This window comes from Mauremys reevesii, linkage group 1 (assembly GCF_016161935.1).
Source record: "Mauremys reevesii isolate NIE-2019 linkage group 1, ASM1616193v1, whole genome shotgun sequence".
Lineage (NCBI taxonomy): Eukaryota > Metazoa > Chordata > Testudines > Geoemydidae > Mauremys > Mauremys reevesii.
This window is the reverse complement of record NC_052623.1, coordinates 145869857-145887382: the sequence shown is the minus strand read 5'-3', so window position 1 is coordinate 145887382 and position 17526 is coordinate 145869857. Positions and strand designations below refer to the sequence as shown.

Below are 17526 nucleotides of genomic sequence, written 5' to 3'. Positions count from 1 at the left end.
GGCAGGAGGACCACAGCCCGCAACCCCCTACGCCTCCTCTCCCTTCCCACACACCCCTCACCCCTTCCTACGCCCCCACCCCCAGCCCTAAGGCTGCACCCAAACTCCGTCCCAAAGCCTACACCCCTCACCCCTTCCTGCACACCCACCTGTAACCATCCTCCCCCCAGAGACCGCTGTAGGAGCAGTAGGCTATCATTCCTAGAGTCTAGAAGCGGTCTCTACATCACTGCACACCCTCCCCACCACAGTCCGCGTCCCTGTTTCAACCCTTTGACGCGAAATCATTATTAAAGAAAAGGTTTTTAAATAACAATGCTCCATTACCTTTATTTTTACACGTGTGTTGGAAGGGGGCAAACGGGGTGAACGGGGTATGAGACTGCAGAGGAGAGTCAACAGTAAATGGGTAAAGAAACGGGCAGGTTCAGCTTCTCTGTAAAGCAACTGGAAAGTCATAGGTTACCCTGCTCTCTGAGGAACCTAGCTTTCAAAGCCTCCCGGATGCACAGCGCTTCCCGCTGGGATCTTCTAATGGCACGGGTGTCTGGCTGAGCGTAATCAGCAGCCAGGCGATTTGCCTCAACCTCCCATCCTGCCATAAAGGTCTCCCCCTTGCTCTCACAGAGATTGTGGAGCACACAGCAAGCTGCAATAACAATGGGGATATTGTTTTCGCTGAGATCCGAGCGAGTCAGTAAGCTCTGCCATCTCCCCTTGAGAAGTCCGAAAGCACACTCCACCACCATTCTGCACTTGCTCAGCCGGTAGTTGAAGAGTTCCTTTTCACTGTCCAAGGCGCCTGTATAGGGCTTCATGAGCCAGGGCATTAGCGGGTAGGCTGGGTCCCCGAGGATCACTGTAGGCATCTGCACATCCCCAACAGTTATTTTGTGGTCCGGGAAGAAACTACCTGCCTGGAGGCGTTTAAACAGACCAGAGTTCCTGAACACACGCGCGTCATGAACCTTGCCCGGCCACCCGACGTTGATGTCGGTAAAGCGTCCCCTATGGTCCACCAGTGCTTGCAGCACCATTGAAAAGTAGCCCTTTCGGTTAATGTACTGGCTGGCCTGGTGGTCCGGTCCCAGGATAGGGATGTGAGTCCCATCTATAGCCCCACCGCAGTTTGGGAATCCCATCGCGGCGAAGCCAGCTAGGATGACCTGGACATTTCCCAGGGTCACTACCTTCGAGAGCAGGAGTTCAACGATTGTGTTGGCTACTTGCATCACAGCAACCCCCACGGTAGATTTGCCCACGCCAAAGTGGTTCGCTACTGACCGGTAGCTGTCTGGCGTGGCAAGTTTCCAGAGGGCTATGGCCACTCGCTTCTGCACTGTCAGGGCTGCTCGCATCCTGGTGTCCTTGCGCTTCAGGGCAGGGGACATCAAGTCACACAGTTCAAGGAAAGTGCCCTTACGCATCCTGAAGTTTAGCAGCCACTGTGATTCATCCCAGACCTGCAGCACTATGCGGTCCCACCAGTCCGTGCTTGTTTCCCGGGCCCAGAATCGCCGTCCCATAGCATGAACATGACCCAGTGCCACCATGATCTCCACGGCGCGGCGTCCCGTGCTTTCTGACAGGTTTGTACCAGTCTGAGACTTCATGTCCTCGCCGCGCTGCCGTTGCCTCCTCGCCCGATTTCTCAGCATCTGACTGTTGAAGAGGTGTACGATAAGGTGCAAGGAGTTGACAACGGCCATAAGTGCAGCAATGATCGCAGCGGGCTCCATGATCGCAGTGGAGTGCTGTGGCGTCCGCTCTGTCACTTATAACAGGAAAAGTGCGCGAACTGATTTCCCGCCAGCGGGAGTGACGGTTGAATGCTGACAGTTACCAAGGACCACCCTCGACACAGTTTTCCCCCCCAGCATGCATTGGGGGGAAATCCCTGAATTCCAATGGGCAGCGGGGAGTGCGGGAACTGTGGGATAGCTTCCCACAGTGCACCGCTTCCAAAGTCGACGTTTGCCCCGTTACTGTGGACTCACACAGTCGAATTAGTGTATTTAGTGTGGATACACAAATTCAACTTCATAAGGTCGATTCCACAAATTCGACTTAAGTTGATTCGAAATAGTCTTGTAGTTTAGACATACCCTCAGAGACAGTAAATGGGATGTGGGGGGGCAAGTTCATGGCATGAAGCCGTAAATGGGATGGCAGTAGGAAGTATGGCATATAAAGGGGCAAACTGTGTGAGGCAATAATGAGGTGGTGTGGCAGTAGGAGGTGCATTGTGAGGCAATGAAGGGCATGAGGCAGTAGAAGGTGCAGTGTGAGACAGTAAGGGGTGGGGATGACAGTGACAGTGCAGTAAAAGGCAAGGGGTGGGGGTGAAGTGAGAGGCAGTGCAGAGAGAGGCAGGGAAGGGGTGGATGGAAGTGGTGGTGCAGTTAAGACAATGAAGGCGATGGGGGTGCGGTGGGTCAGGCCATGAATGGGGTTGGTGTGTCAGTAAGAGATGCAGTGTGGGAGGCCGTGTAGCGAGGTCATGAAAGGTGGGGTGTGATATGAGTGAAAGGGTGGGATGACAGCGAGAGGCAGTGAAGAGGGTAGAGGTGCACTGAAGGGGGTGGGGGTGGCAATGGCGGAGCAGTAGGTGCAGGGAGACGGGGGCTGCTGCTGCTGTCCCAGCTGATCCCGCCCCCTCCCGCTCTCCCTCTCCCGCAGGTGGCGGCGGCGGAAGTGACGCGCGGCGCGGGGGGCCTGTCGTTGGGGGAAGATGGCGCCCGTGGCTGTGCTAGGCAGCGAAGAAGGTAAACAAGTGTGAGCGGGGGGGCGCGCCTGGGGTCCGGGGGGCGCGGCGGGGGCCGGGGCCGAGCGAGGGGCCGGGAGCGCTGGTGCCCGGGCAGTGCCGGCGGCGTCTCCCTCGCAGGCGCAGCGGGGAGGAGGGGCCCAGCCGCGCCCCCCACCCTCCCGCGGGCGTCACCACAGCCCTTGCCCCGCACTTCAGCCCCCGGGGCGCGCCGCCTCCTCCTCCCCTGTCTTTATGTCACACCGAGACCCCCCGCTCTGCAGGCTGGGCGGGCGGAGCTGCGTCTTCAGTGCTGCTGCTGCTGAGAGGTAGGTGACGCCGCTGCCGGGACCCCCCTTCTCATCCTCCCCCGCCACCCGCCGCCGCCGCCGCTGCTGCTGCTGGCCCGAGGGGTAGAGCCGCTTCCGCGCCGGTTTACACACCTTGCCCCCCTGCCCCCGTTTTCTCTCCTTCCCCCGCCCCCGATGGGCTGGGCTGGGCTGGGCAAAGGCGGTGTGACACCCCGCTCGCTCAGCCGCCTTTGCCGCCCCACGTGAGGGGTGGCGGGAGGCTTGTTGCGTGTCCCCAGCAGCAGCAGCTGCACAAGGGAAGGGGATAATCCTGGTGGGGGTTTCTAGTGTAACTCTGGTGGCGGGGGGATGCTCGGGGTTGTGTAACCGGCTGCAGCAGGGTGCGTGCGCCTCTGGCCTGCGTGGTGGGCGCGCGTCCTGCCCGGCCTCTGGTGTTTTTTATCTCTCACCTGGCTCTTCTGCCACCTAGAAGGTGTCGCGGGAAACTAGCCCTTCTAGGGCTTTCTCTTTTCTCCCACCCTTCCCGCACACCTTTTATTTCCAGAGGGAGACTGGCCTGGTGATCAGTCTTGTTCCCGGAAAATCGTCAATGGCGAGCACAAGGTGTGGGGAGGTTGCGAAGTGGGCAGTGCTGAGTTTGTGTTTGTTTTCGTTTTAAATCTCTCCCTCTTTTAAAGTGAGGTTAGGTTAGTTAGCGACGAGAAAAGCCATGGAGACTGAACCTTTCTTTCCACGAAACACACGTGGTGTGGCCTACAGCACTATAAAGTATAAGCTTCCAATGTGCATCCTCTTTTGGAGAAGTCTGTTCGAGTTCAGTTTTCATGTTCATTCAGTCCAGGCCTGTGTGCTGAAGTTAGCAACAGGGTTGCTCACTGGTGTCAATTCTGGTGGGCTTTGTGTTCCAAAAATTTGGCCATGACTGAGATCACTAATTAGCATTTAGTCTGATGCTTGCAACTTGATGGAAGAATCCAAAGATTTTTATATTGGTAAAGTAACCCATCTCCTGGCTCTGAAAACTGCTACTCTATACATTGGGGCAACTTGATATTTGAGGTTTGATTCAGGAATAATCCAGTTACATAAATTGTAGGAGTCTCCCAAAAACGTAAATTGGGGAGAAAAAAAAAGTCTGCTCAGTAATCAGCGAGGGAGTAAAAATTGTATTAATTTATACCATGTGATTTGTAGGATTAGCAACTATTATCAAAACATGTAAAGAAATACCAGAGTAGATTACTGGAAATATAAAACTACTATAGGATGAAGAAAAAACTATGTACAAAGTTTGCATTAAATTAAGATGGATGAATGTCGTTTATTTTGTTCTGCACTTTGTAAAGTGAATTTTCAGTAGTATTCAGAATTTTGTGGTTTTTATTATAATACTACATTTCCATATGGTAACAATTCAGACCCTTAAGTTTGTCAGTATAAACTGATCAATTTAAATGTTCAGGGCTATTAGGTATCAAAGGGTTGTCTTGCTACTTTATTAATGTTAAATGTTGCTATTTTAATAATTTTTTTGTTAATAATAACTTCACATTGAAAGGATCACTTTTTGACTATCACTAATTTACTGTTAGATCTGATTGTGACAGTCATTGCCTGGCTTGGCGAATATGCAAACACTAAATAAATAAATACATTGCTGGACAGTTTTATGCCATGTCCAATACCTAAATTATTTAAAGGAAGGCAAATACTATTGGCTGTAATATACAACATATTATTTAGGATGAAATCCTTTCCCCATTGAAATCAATGGCAAAACTCCTATTGACTTCAGCTGAATCAGTATTTCACTGTTGGATATTAATAACATGGTCATTTCAAGTTAAAATTTTATATCTGCCAAGCTCTTGTAATGCAAGTTAATGAGACAGAAGCTCTGCAGAGTTAGAGAAAGTTCTGACTGGACTGGTAACTACAGCTGATTGTTTGGCCCATAGCTACAGCTGTGTTTTGGTTATGATAGAAATGGTTCATTCTTTTTATTATAATCTTAAAATATGGCTTTAAAGGCCCATCTATTGCAGCAAATTTTAATGCACTGTGAATCATGTTATGAGATGGGAGTGCTCTGACCATGTGATGATACGCTTTCTCTTAGTCTCGAAGTCCAGACTTATTAAAACCATATTATCAAACAGTATTGCAGTTCTGATCTTTTTGGGACTATAACATGGTTTAGTTTCGGCTCTGCAGGCAAGACCAAACTGGGTTATAATATGAAACTCCATATATTAGACTATATATTGCCTTTAGACAGAAACACGCTAGTCTCATGCGGGTGTGGGGGGGAGGGAGGGAGGGAGGGAAGGGAGGAGAAAGCTCCTGGCTACCTAGTCACATTACAGAGTGGTTTGCTTAGGTGGAGGAAATGTGAAGTCTAAATTTTTGCATTTTTATTGAAAACGTGAAAAAGGTCATTTCGTCATTGTCTTCTGAGAAATTGGCTGTAGCACTTTAATAGCAAATAGAATTACATATAAGTTTGCAAGTATGTATGTGGGAGGAATGGAAAAATTATTTTGAAAAATACTTGCATCTGGAATTTTTATAGCACTTTTGTTATAATTAAACTACCATATATACTCATTCATTAGCCCATTCGTTTATAAGCCAACCCCCCCAAGATGGTTAGGTATAAATAGCAAAATGTATGACCCTGTTATAAGCCAACCCTACTTCAGGGTTGATAAACTTTGGCTCCCGGCCGTCAGGGTGAGCGGCTGGGGGTCAGGACGTTTTGTTTACTTGGAGCATCTGCAGGCCTGGAGCCCCTCAGCTCCCTGTGGCCATGGTTCACTATTCCCAGCCAATGGGAGCTGCCACTTCCTGCAGCTCCCATTGGCTGGGAATGGTGAACTGTGGCCACAGGGAGCTGAGGGGCTCCATGCCTTTAAACGCTCCAGATAAACCAAATGACAATGTTTTAGATATTCAATTCAATGATTCCATAGAGTTTAAAGTCATCAAATTTTGGTGTAGACCCCTTTTATAAGCTGCCCCCCACTCTTTGATGCATCACTTTTTTACCAAAAATATTCGGCTTATAAATGAGTATATGTGGTATATTATTGCTCTTTGCTTTAGATTGAGGATATCAGCAATATAAATGAATTTTTTAGCAATTTCACTTTGTCTTTGAATTGTCCCTGACTCTACCTATTAGTCCACCCCATGTTTATTGCTATTTATAAGTTAGTGGTACAGAGAATTTTTTTTGTAAGTCTAAAAAAATAGGGCTCTGCATACCTATTCAAATGTGACAGGTTTCAGAGTGGTAGCTGTGTTAGTCTGTATCAGGAAAAAGAATGACGAGTACTTGTGGCACCTTAGAGACTAACAAATTTATTTGGGCATAAGCTTTCGTGGGCTAAAACCCCCTTCATCGGATGTATGCAATGGAAAATACAGTAGGAAGATATATATATACACACACACACACACACAGGGAACTTGAAAAAATGGGTGTTGCCATATCAACTCTAACGAGACTAATCAATGAAGGTGGGCTATTATCAGCAGGAGGAAAAAAACGTTTGTAGTGATCATCAGGATGGCCCATTTCAAACAGTTGACAAGAAGGTTTGAGTAAGAGTAGGGAGAAAATTAGCATGGGGAAATAGTTTTTACTTTGTGTAATGACCCATCCACTCAGTCTTTATTCAAGCCTAATTTAATGATGTTCAGTTTGCAAATTAATTTCAGTTCTGCAGTTTCTCATTGGAGTCTGTTTTTGAAGGTTTTTTTGTTGAAGAATTGCGACTTTTAGGTCTGTAATTGAGTCACCAGGGTGGTTGAAGTGTTCTCCAACTAGTTTTTGAATGTTATAATTCTTGATGTCTGATTTGTGTCCATTTATTCTTTTGCATAGAGACTGTCCGGTTTGGCCGATGTACATGGCAGAGGGGCATTGCTGGCACATGATGCATATATCACATTGGTAGATGTGCAGGTGAACGAGCCTCTGTTGGTGAGCCAGATGCGATTAGGTTCTATGATGGTGTCCCTTGAATAGATATGTGGACAGAGTTCACAGCAGGCTTTGTTACAAGGATAGGTTCCTGGTTTAGTGTTTCTGTTGTGTGGTTGCTGGTGAGTATTTGCTTCAGGTTGGGGGGCTGTCTGTAAGCGAGGACTGGCCTATCTCCCAAGATCTGTGAGAGTGACGGATTGTCCTTCAGGATAGGTTGTAGATCCTTGATGATGCGCTGGAGAGGTTTTAGTTGGGGGATGAAGGTGACTGCTAGTGGTGTTCTGTTACTTTGTTTGTTGGGCCTGTCCTGGAGTAGGTGACTTCTGGGTATTCTTCTGGCTCTGTCAAACTGTTTGTTTCTTCACTTCAGCAGGTGGGTATTGTAATTTTAAGAATGCTTGATAGATATCTTGTAGGTGCTTGCCTCTGTCTGAGGGATTGGAGCAAATGCGGTTATATCTTAGAGCTTGGCTGTAGACAATGGATCGTGTGATGTGGTCTGGATGAAAGCTTGAGGCATGTAGGGTAAGGATAGCAGTCAGTAGGTTTCTGGTATAGGGTGGTGTTTGTGACCATTGCTTATTAGCACTATAGTGTCTAGGAAGTGGATCTCTTTGTGTGGACTGATCCAGGCTGAGGTTGATGGTGGGATGGAAATTGTAGAAATCATGATGGAATTCCTCAAGGGCTTCTTTTCCATGGGTTCAGATGATGATGTCATCAATGTAGCACAAGTAGAGTAGGCGTGTTAGGGGACAAGAGCTGAGGGAGCGTTGTTCTAAGTCAGCCATAAAAATGTTGGTATACTGTGGGGCCATGTGGGTATCCACAGCAGTGCCGCTGACTTCTGTTATGTGGCAAGATATGTATTTAATGGGGTAGGAGATGCATAGCTTTTATTTTTTTTCTTTCCACTCAATACAAATTGTGTGAGACTAGAGAGGCTCTGAGGATTCTTTATATTGTGTTAAGATGGAGGAGTCTCCTTCAATATCTTTTCTCCCACATTTCTTCAAAATCTGGTTACAAACTTGACAAGTGAGTTTAATAGTATCTGACACGCAGAAGGCAAAGTATTTTGGGATAGGTAAATGAAGATTTACTAAAAATAATCCTTCATCTGTCTTTGTTAAATGCTCTACTTTTTTTTTCTTTTAAAAGCAGCACTTGTAATGTTAAACTCTTTTTGAAACATTAGGTAATAATAAAGTGTTTGGCAGCTTGCATTAACTTTATTGAGTCTTAGGCTAGAAATGGAAATGAACCCTCTCATTTTCACAGGATGGCAGATGTTTTGGAGACCCAAAGATGTCAGTGGAATTTTAGCCGTTACTCTTTGAAGACAGGGTTATTTTTTATGTATTGTGAGGATGTTTTCCACCTCACCTTCAGGCATCCTACTCTTCAAATAGAGTAAACTCAGAATTTTAAGGGGGGGGGTAATTTATTTCCAAGTGCTTTCAGTTATTTAACTATTTAACAATCACAGTGGGATGGATGGATGAAAATCTTGAATGTAATCAGTATGCTAAAATGTAAGGAGCATGTTTCCCTCTTCTTTTTTCTGAATCTCTCTGTCTGAAGAGCAGCAGTGCAAATCAGCAAATGCTCCTTTGAACATGGTGCATTTTTTGTCCCTCCTCTTTCTGCCAATCTCTTCCTGTGCATTTTCACCCTTCTTGTTTAATTGTCTTCCAACTTTCTTTAGAGCATTATGAAGCAGTCTTTCAAGGCACCCTGTTGTTACCCATTTCTTTCCTTTTCTAACTCCAGATACCCTACATCATGATACCTATGTATTAAACCATGGAGGGTGAGCCTGATGTAGCCGTAGAGCCTACTAACACTGTTCCTTTGGCCAGAGGGTGGTTTGAAAAAGACCCTTCCTCAGGGATTCTTTGTCGTGTCTCGTACTTTGTCCACAGAGTGAGAGATTAGGTCAGGGGTGGGCAAACTTTTTGGCCTGAGGGCCATATCGGAAAATAGAAATTGTATGGCGGGTCATGAATGCTCACAAAATTGGGGTTGGGGTGTGGGAGGGGGTGAGGGCTCTGGTTGGGGGTGTGGGCTCTGGGGTGGGGCTGGGGATGAGAGGTTTGGGGTGCAGGAGGGTGCTCCGTGCTGGGATCGAGGGGTTTGGAGAGCGGGCGGAGGATCAGGGCTGGGGTAGAGGGTTGGGGCGTGGGGAGAGGCTCAGGAGTGCAGTCTCCGAGCAACGCTTACCTCAAGTGGCTCCCGGAAGCAGTGGCGTCCCTTTTCTGGCTCCTATGCATGGAGCGGCCCCCAACCATGATAGAGCGCCGAAGTGGGGCCGAGTGGCATGGTGCAGCCCCCAACCCGGCACCCTGGAGCTGGGCAAGCCCCAGATCCTGCTCCCCAGTGGGAGCTCGCAGGCCGACTGAAAACGGTTAGGCTCGTGGGACATAGTTTGCTTGCCCCGGATTAGGTTGTTACGAGACAAATATGTGCTGCCATTGACCATCCAGTGGAACTTTCCTTAATTTTTGCTAGGGAAATCCTTTTCCCTCATTGGGGAGAGGACTTCTGTTTCTGTTTTCTGCTCCTTTCCTTTTGAAGTATTGGTGATGCTGGGGATGAGGAGTTTGGGGCATGGTTCTTTCTCCCCCTTTCCCACGCCCAATAGTGCTCATTCTCAGCTGCTTGTCAGAGTAGTTTTCCTTAGGAGCAGCAGCAGAGGAGGGAAAATAACATGACTTCAGTTGTTTTCATTCTGCTGGTGGAGACATGCTATATGCAGGAGCAACAGAGGCAGAGGTATAATGTCTCACAGTTATAGGTGTTGGGGTGATGATGGACAGTTTCTCTTCTCTCTGTAGATTGACATTGGGGGGATCATACCTTTTCCTCCACTGCCCCTGAATGTAGCCTGTCCCCATCATGAATGTGGAAGGAAACTTACTGAAATAATTGTCATTTTCACTCTACTCCGGCTACCCCTGTTGATGGAAATTTTAGTAGGGTTCAGGGATTAACCTGTATTTCATGTAGAGCACACTTCTGTGATCAGTACTGCTGTGCCTGAAGATTGCCAGCAGGATCCAACAATGTGGGAATAGCACTAATGTTTTTGCCCACTCATCATTTGAACTTGAGGTAGGCTGCATTTTTTTCCTTTCTGTGCTATCAGTTAAGGAATGGGGGGAATGAGCTGCATACAGAATCCTCTCTAGTAATTTTCAGTTAAAATGACAGTTGTCAAGATGTGAGGCTGAGAGTGGGGACAACATTATGACTAGAGCCCTATCAAATTTACAATCCATTTGGTAAATTTCACCAAGAAAGGATTTAAAAAATCTTAAATTTCCTGGTGGTGTAACTGGAAGGGGTGGGGTACTGACCCAAAAGAGGCTATCCTACAATGGTCAGATTTCACAGGGGAGACCAGATTTCATGGTCCATGATGCATTTTTCACGGCCATGAATTTAGTAGGGCCCTAATTATGACCACTGTCTTAAACCTGTGACACTTGGCATACCAGGTATGAGCCATTTTTGTCTTCATAATATTTAAATATAATCAGTTTGGTAATTTTTAAGTTTTATAGAAATGATTTTTCGAAAATTAGTGATTTCTTAAATTTATCACCACTGTAATATATTTCAGTTTTAAATACTTTGTGCCAACAACCCATTTAGTTTTTAAATTAAATACAGAAAACTAATTTAATGTAATGACTGTTGCAGGAAATTCAGAGTTAAGGGCAATTTTATTAAATTAATATAAAAACATTCACACCTCAAAGTTAATGGCTTGTCTTAAACTGGAAAAAGCCAGAAATTTCAGTGTTAAGGCTGAAACTCTTTCCCATTTAAGTAAGTCCTAGATATTGAATAAGGATTTTTTTTTCCTGACTAGGTGTCTTCCCAAATCCCTAAAAGTTGGTGTCCCATCATACTCTTACTTTTCAATTTCCTACTTCCATGTATGTTTTGCCATTAAATATTTAGCACATATGTAATGCCTTCCATCTGAGAAACATCGAGTGCTTAATATGCAGTTGAGCCTTAACAACCCCCCAACACGTACGGAAGTATTTGCTGAGTTTTAATCTCAACTGTGCTTCTGATGGCCTTAATATTTTGCACTCCCATGTATATTTTCCACTTCTTCAGACTTGTTATCTAGTTAGGCCTCACAAATAGCACTAAGAAGTAGATAAAAAATAATTATCTCCATTTTACAGTGGGGGAAGATAGAGACTAAGTCACTTGATCAAAATGCTTTGTTTCCATGAGAGAATTGAAATACTTTCACCTTCTACTATAACAAGCCTTTACAAATTATTGCTTTGTAAAGGCCTATGGAGTCTTATTTTTTTAAGATGAAGAAGTTTCTCTTCCTTTCAGATGCCTTTAATATCTTAAGTGTTTGTTTTGTGCTCTCCAGTGATATGTTCTTATGGGGATCACTATGGAAAGAAACGTGCAATGTGACTAGCTTTTGGAGGCATTACATAATTATCTTGCCATAGAGTGATGTAAAATTAATAGAATATAAATAGTATTATCTCATTTGCACATTAATCTGCTTTTAGCACCAGAAATTTGAAATAAATGTATCATCTTACACTTGATATCTAGAAACTTGTTCTAGCTGCATTTTTGTTGGTTAAATTGATTTTCAAGGCTGTAAAACAAGTGATTTAAAAATGGATGTTTTCTGCAAAGGGTGGCCCACCGAAGCGTTTTTTTGTAGATAATTTATTTTCATTGACATTTAACAAATTGACATTAATGTTAAGGTTCATCTGGTCTGGAAAAGCTTGTATTCTGTAAACTCTTAGAACTAACACTTTCTGCTTTGATTCCTTTTTTTCAGGTGATTCATGGCAGGGGACGTGGAAGGGTTTAGCTCCGCCATCCATGATACCAGTGTCTCTGCTGGTTTCAGAGCACTGTATGAGGAGGGATTGCTTCTTGACGTCACTCTTGTCATTGAAGACCACCAGTTTCAGGCCCATAAAGCCCTGCTTGCCACCCAGAGTGATTACTTCAGGATTATGTTCACAGCCGACATGAGGGAGCGAGATCAAGATAAAATCCATTTGAAAGGTCTGACTGCCACAGGCTTCAGCCACGTCCTCCAATTCATGTACTATGGAAACATTGAACTGAGCATGAACACTGTTCATGAGATTCTGCAGGCTGCCATGTATGTTCAGCTTATAGAGGTGGTGAAGTTCTGCTGCTCTTTTCTTTTAGCAAAAATCTGCTTAGAAAACTGTGCAGAAATTATGAGACTATTAGATGATTTTGGTGTAAACATCGATGGAGTCAGGGAAAAGTTGGACTCCTTTCTGCTAGAGAATTTTGTGCCACTCATGTCCAGACCTGACTTCTTGTCCTATCTGAGCTTTGAAAAGCTTATGTCTTATTTGGATAATGATCATCTGAGCAGGTTTCCAGAGATAGAGCTGTACGAGGCTGTTCAGGCTTGGCTGCGGCATGATAGAAGACGCTGGAGACATACCGACACCATCATTCAGAACATCAGGTTTTGTTTGATGACACCATCCAGTGTTTTTGAGAAGGTTGGTGCATTTGAAAGCAATAGGCAGGATTCATCATTTAGCTAGGGCAGCATGCCGTTAAATAGGTAAGATTCCCAAACCTGTTAGGAGGGGGAAAAAAAGACAGAGCATTGATACTTTTTTTTCTTTCTGGCAAATAATATATATAGAGGATCTAATATCTGAAAGTAATGTCTTCTACTTTTAGAAAATAGCATGTTTTATAACTGGAGAACTGGTAGGTTTACCGTGTTTGTTTGTAAATGATTTCTTATGAGGACATTTTAAGTAAGTTCATCCATATGAAGTTCAGTTTATTGCAGTCATTCTTATTGCTGTCCACATCTCGCTGCTTGATTTTTTTTTTTTAATTTTTTTTTGGAAAATTCTTGAGAGGCCCAAAGTGGATAGGGCCTACCATATATACTTGATCATAAGCTGGTTCATTTATAAGCTGACCCACCCAATATGGATAAGTAAAAATGGAAATTTTTTATGACTCGTTCATAAGCCGACCCTATAATTCAGGGGTCAGCAAACTTTGGCTCCCGGGCCATCAGGATAAGCCGCTGGCAGGCCAAGATGGTTTGTTTACCTCAAGCGTCCAAAGGCACGGCTGTAAACCTAAGTAAACAAAGTGTCCCGGTGCGCCAGCTGCTTACCCTGACGGGCCAGGACAGCAACTGGTGGGGAAATTTTTTGAGAGAGAGAAGCTGGGGGTCAGGGGAGTAACTCCTGGGACCACCCCCCACATGACCCCAGTCTGGGACCCCCACACTCTCCCCATCTCATCCCTTCCCACCTTATCTGGGGAGAGCCAGGGGAGGATGTCTCTGGCCTGGCTGGAGCTGCTCTGGCAGGCTGGGCAGCGTGGCCGCAGCCTGCTCCGGCGGGCCAGTCCGGGCGGCACGGCCACAGCATGTTCCAGCAGGCTGGGCCAGGTGGCACGGCCTCAGTGTGCTCCGGCAGGCTGGGCAGCGCAGCCACAGCCTGCTCTGTGGGGCAGGGCTGAGTAGCACGGCTGCAGCCTGCCAGCCCCGAAGCTGCAGCTGCTTCCGAGGCTGGGGGGAGAGCAGTGTGGCCAGAAGCGGAGAGACTCTGGCCCTGCCTCTTCCCTTCTGTCTCTGCTGGCTGTGCTGCCTCTCCTTCCTCCTTCTGTTGGGGGGAGGGGCTGTGTCCCACCTCTCCCTCTCTATACCCCTTCATAAGCTGACCCCCTTCTCTGGTGCTTCCTTTTTTTACTAAAAGAATTCAGCTTATGAACGAGTATATACGGTATATTATTGTAACTGGGCATCAGCATAATCAAAATCAATTTTCACTGACATTTACTTTTAGATAGATATTGTGTACATGTTTTTAAAAAACCTACACTTCAATTGAGGTCACTAGATACTTTGGTGATGGGTGCTATAAATGAATATTATAAAAGAAGAAAACTGTATACCTGTTACTCAACATTTGGTTTATGTTAAAATGGTAAGGTGAAATTTTCAGAAGTTCCTAAGTCTCATTGAAAGGCAATGGTATTTAGGCTCCAGAGTCACTAAGGCACTTCTCGTAGGAGAATATCTTCGAGATTGTATGCATGCATGCAAGTGTCTGATCCTCCTCTCTTGTATGTCAGCATAACTCCACAAACTTCAGTGGAGCTGGAGAGATTGACAGTAGATCTGGACCAGTATAACTTTAAAAAAAAAAAAATTTACTCATTTACTGAGAGAATATTTAAAAAGTCATTGCTTTGATTGGGCAGAAAAAATACTTAGAGAGCTCCTGTTTCAGCAGTTAACTGATATTCTTGGGCTCTTATTCTGTTCTTGGTTACACAAGTGCAATTTCAATGAATTGAGTAGAATTTGATATAATGAGTGATATCTGTTCCTGCTGCCACTTTGCTCTGTTCATTTCTATTTCACTATAAACACAGTTGCGCATGCTCAGGAAATAAAATTTTGGGTAAATTAGCAGCAACGAGCAAGTTCTTTCAAATCAGACACCACTTATCAGCCGGTATAGAATAAACACTGTTCTTACAGCCAGATTTTAATTTCAAAATACCTATTATTCTACTCCATAACAGTAAAAAATTTTTTCTTAATCTGTACTTTTTACGCAGTTAAAGTCAATATTCTTTTGTATTGCTGTATAAAAATGTATAGTACAGAATGGGTCTTCAATAATATTTAAACTTTCGTTGTCTGCACAAAGTATGTACAGTTCTGAAAACAAACTTTGAAACAACAACTTGGTGTTCCTTTCCATATTGGATTTTTTCAATTTACAAATAAAATGTAGATTTTTTTTTTTTAACCTGCAATTGAAAACTAACACTTGCAGTGGGTTTTTTGTCTTGTGCATCAGCACCTGTAGCAAATACTGAGAAATTGGGAGTAAGAGTCCTGATCCTGCAAAGACTTACACACACGCTTGATTTTGCATGCTACATGTAGTCCCATTGACATTTGCTAACAATTTTGTTGTTTGTCTATAATTTACTTGTAATTCCTTGGATCCCAAAAGTGCTTCACTGATCAAATGAGATATATATAGCCTCAAAGATCAGAAGAGGATCCGTCAATTGCTAAATTAATAGTGTAAAAAACATATCAAGCTTCTGAAAGAGCAAATATTTATCAATAATAGAAAATTACCCCCCCAAAAAAGCATCTCAGTGTAGCCGAGGGACACAAGTTAGTGAAAGCACAGGTATGCAAAACAAGAATCCTCTAATTAAGCTGATATGAGGGTTTTTGTTCTTCACCATGACATGAATTTTGTACATTCCGTCATAACTTTGAGTTTCGTTGTTTTTTGCCATATTCTCCTTGGATTAATATATTTAAATGTTTTTTGGGGGGGGTGGGGGGGTATGTAATTTGCTTTGTAGTTCAACTTTGGTCTTGGTATCTGGTAAACACAGTATTTATCGAGTAGACCTGTTCTGAGTTGGATTATCTCACTTAAGTAGTTCCAAAACTTTAGTGGAGGTACATGGGTGAACAGAGGTTTGCAGAATTTGGCCCTTTCTGTGTGTAAATGTATATTTAAGCACTAATGCCTAAATTTATCAGAATTTTTTTGAAGTATAAGAAGCAGCTAATTACATGAGATGTTTGCTACACTTTCATTTTGTTTTCTTCTGAACAGATTGTAATAATTGTATAGTTTACTTAATTTACATTATGTGCCTATACTAACCTGTAGGCATATATAGAATAAATACACCTCTACCTCAATATAATGCTGTCCTTGGGAGCCAAAAAAATCTTACCACGTTATAGGTGAAACGGTGTTATATTGAACTTCCTTTGATCCAGAGGAGTGCGGAGCCCCGCCCCTCTCCCCTCCCCCCCCCCCGCCGGGAGCACTGCTTTACCGGCTATATCCAAATTTGTGTTATTTCGGGTAGCATTATATCAAGGTAGCGGTGTATAACTCAAATACAGTTTTTTAATAATGACTTAAATGTTGCCTTAGATTAAAGAGACAAGGTGGGTGAGGTAATACCTTTTATTGGATCAAATGACAAGTTTTGGATCTTACCCAGAGCTCTTCATCAGGTCTAGTAATAAAGTAATAATTGGAGATATACCAATCTCCTAGAACTGGAAGGGACCTCGAAAGGTCATCGAGTCCAGCCCCCTGCATTCACTAGCAGGACCAATTTTTGCCCCAGATCCCTAAGTGGCCTCCTCAAGGATTGAACTCACAACCCTGGGTTTAGCAGGCCAATGCTCAAACCACTAAGCTAAATACAAGGTAGAACAGACTGTTAACTCCTTATGCTAAACAGATTATAAAAGACCATTCAAGGTGAAGTGGGCAGTTAACACCTCTGCAATTGTAGCCTAAAGGAGGGTTAGTGGGTTATAGATTGTTGTAAGGAGCCATAAATCCAGTGTCCTTTATTAAGTCCATGATTTTTAGGCTATCAGTCTACACTATGCAGCTTTTAGCAACAGCTACAGCCGTGCCGCTAAAAGGCATGCTCTCCTGCTGACAAAAAAACTTCCACCCCCAACGATCTGCATTAGCATTGTCCTCAGGCAGTGGTCCTCAACCTTTTTGTGGCCAGTAGCACATTCATGTGTTCAGAAGAGTGTGGCAGGCGCCACCAATTTTTCAAGGCTTATTTTCTATTTAAATAATACGAAAAACATCATATTTAATATTACATAATATATGAATCCATAAGATAAAAAAGGTAATTTTACATGTAAAAGGTATGTATTAAATTATTTGGCAATTACTCTTTCGCCTTACCATGTGAATTTGCTCTTTTTTATCTACCTGTAAGAAAAATGAAGGAGTTTTTACAAAATAAATATCATAAACAGTTTTCATCTTAGTTATTTTTAAAAAAGTAAAACGTTGAACTGCTGGTCCAAATATATTTATTATTCTTACTTTAACATAGATAGCCAGTTATGGTTAATTAAAAATATTCTTTGTATTGTTACTTGTATCTGTATTTCAATAAACAAACCAATACAAAAAAAGTTAAACACAAGTTAATCATACGTGCTGATGAGCACGTAATGGAAAATAGATATCATTAATTCACGTGGTTTTTCTAATAAAGTCAATGTGATTTTTGGCACTGCATTTCTTCAGCCAATTTTTTGTAGTTGGGAGAGTAGGATGATATTCCCATTTGTAAGCAATTGTCAAGCTGGGCATCTGTAAGCCGAGATCTGTATTTTGATTTTATGATGATCATTGTTGAAAACAGAACTTCGCATAGATAAGTGGAACCAAAATAAGATTTTATTTTGTATGCTACATTTTTTTTAAGGCAGGAAACTTTTTTCGATCAACCAGATTCCAAAAGTTTTCATCTGTTGCGCAGGATTTTAGAACAATATCATTTTGAAGGTCCAAAATCTCCAGTTCCACTTTTTCTGTTCTTACTTGAATGATACTCGTAATTGATGTAGCCATTTCTGT

General features: G+C 43.8%; 1 protein-coding gene across 7 annotated transcripts in view; it reads left to right on the top strand.

The window, feature by feature from the left end:
* The first annotated feature begins 2329 nt into the window (after positions 1-2329).
* Positions 2330-17526, top strand: part of KLHL15 (kelch like family member 15) — a 44076-nt gene continuing 28879 nt past the window's right edge. For 3 of the 7 annotated variants that reach the window (XM_039518402.1, XM_039518401.1, XM_039518398.1), the window contains exons 1-3: positions 2330-2507; positions 2680-2765; positions 11886-12597. In XM_039518402.1, the coding sequence (XP_039374336.1) occupies positions 11893-12597 (705 nt within the window). In that variant the 5' untranslated portion in view covers positions 2330-2507; positions 2680-2765; positions 11886-11892. Of the gene's footprint in view, positions 2508-2679; positions 2766-2842; positions 3073-3902; positions 4047-11885; positions 12598-17526 lie in introns of those variants that run through there. The other 4 variants (XR_005592190.1, XM_039518403.1, XM_039518399.1 and 1 more) reach the window with 3 other exon arrangements.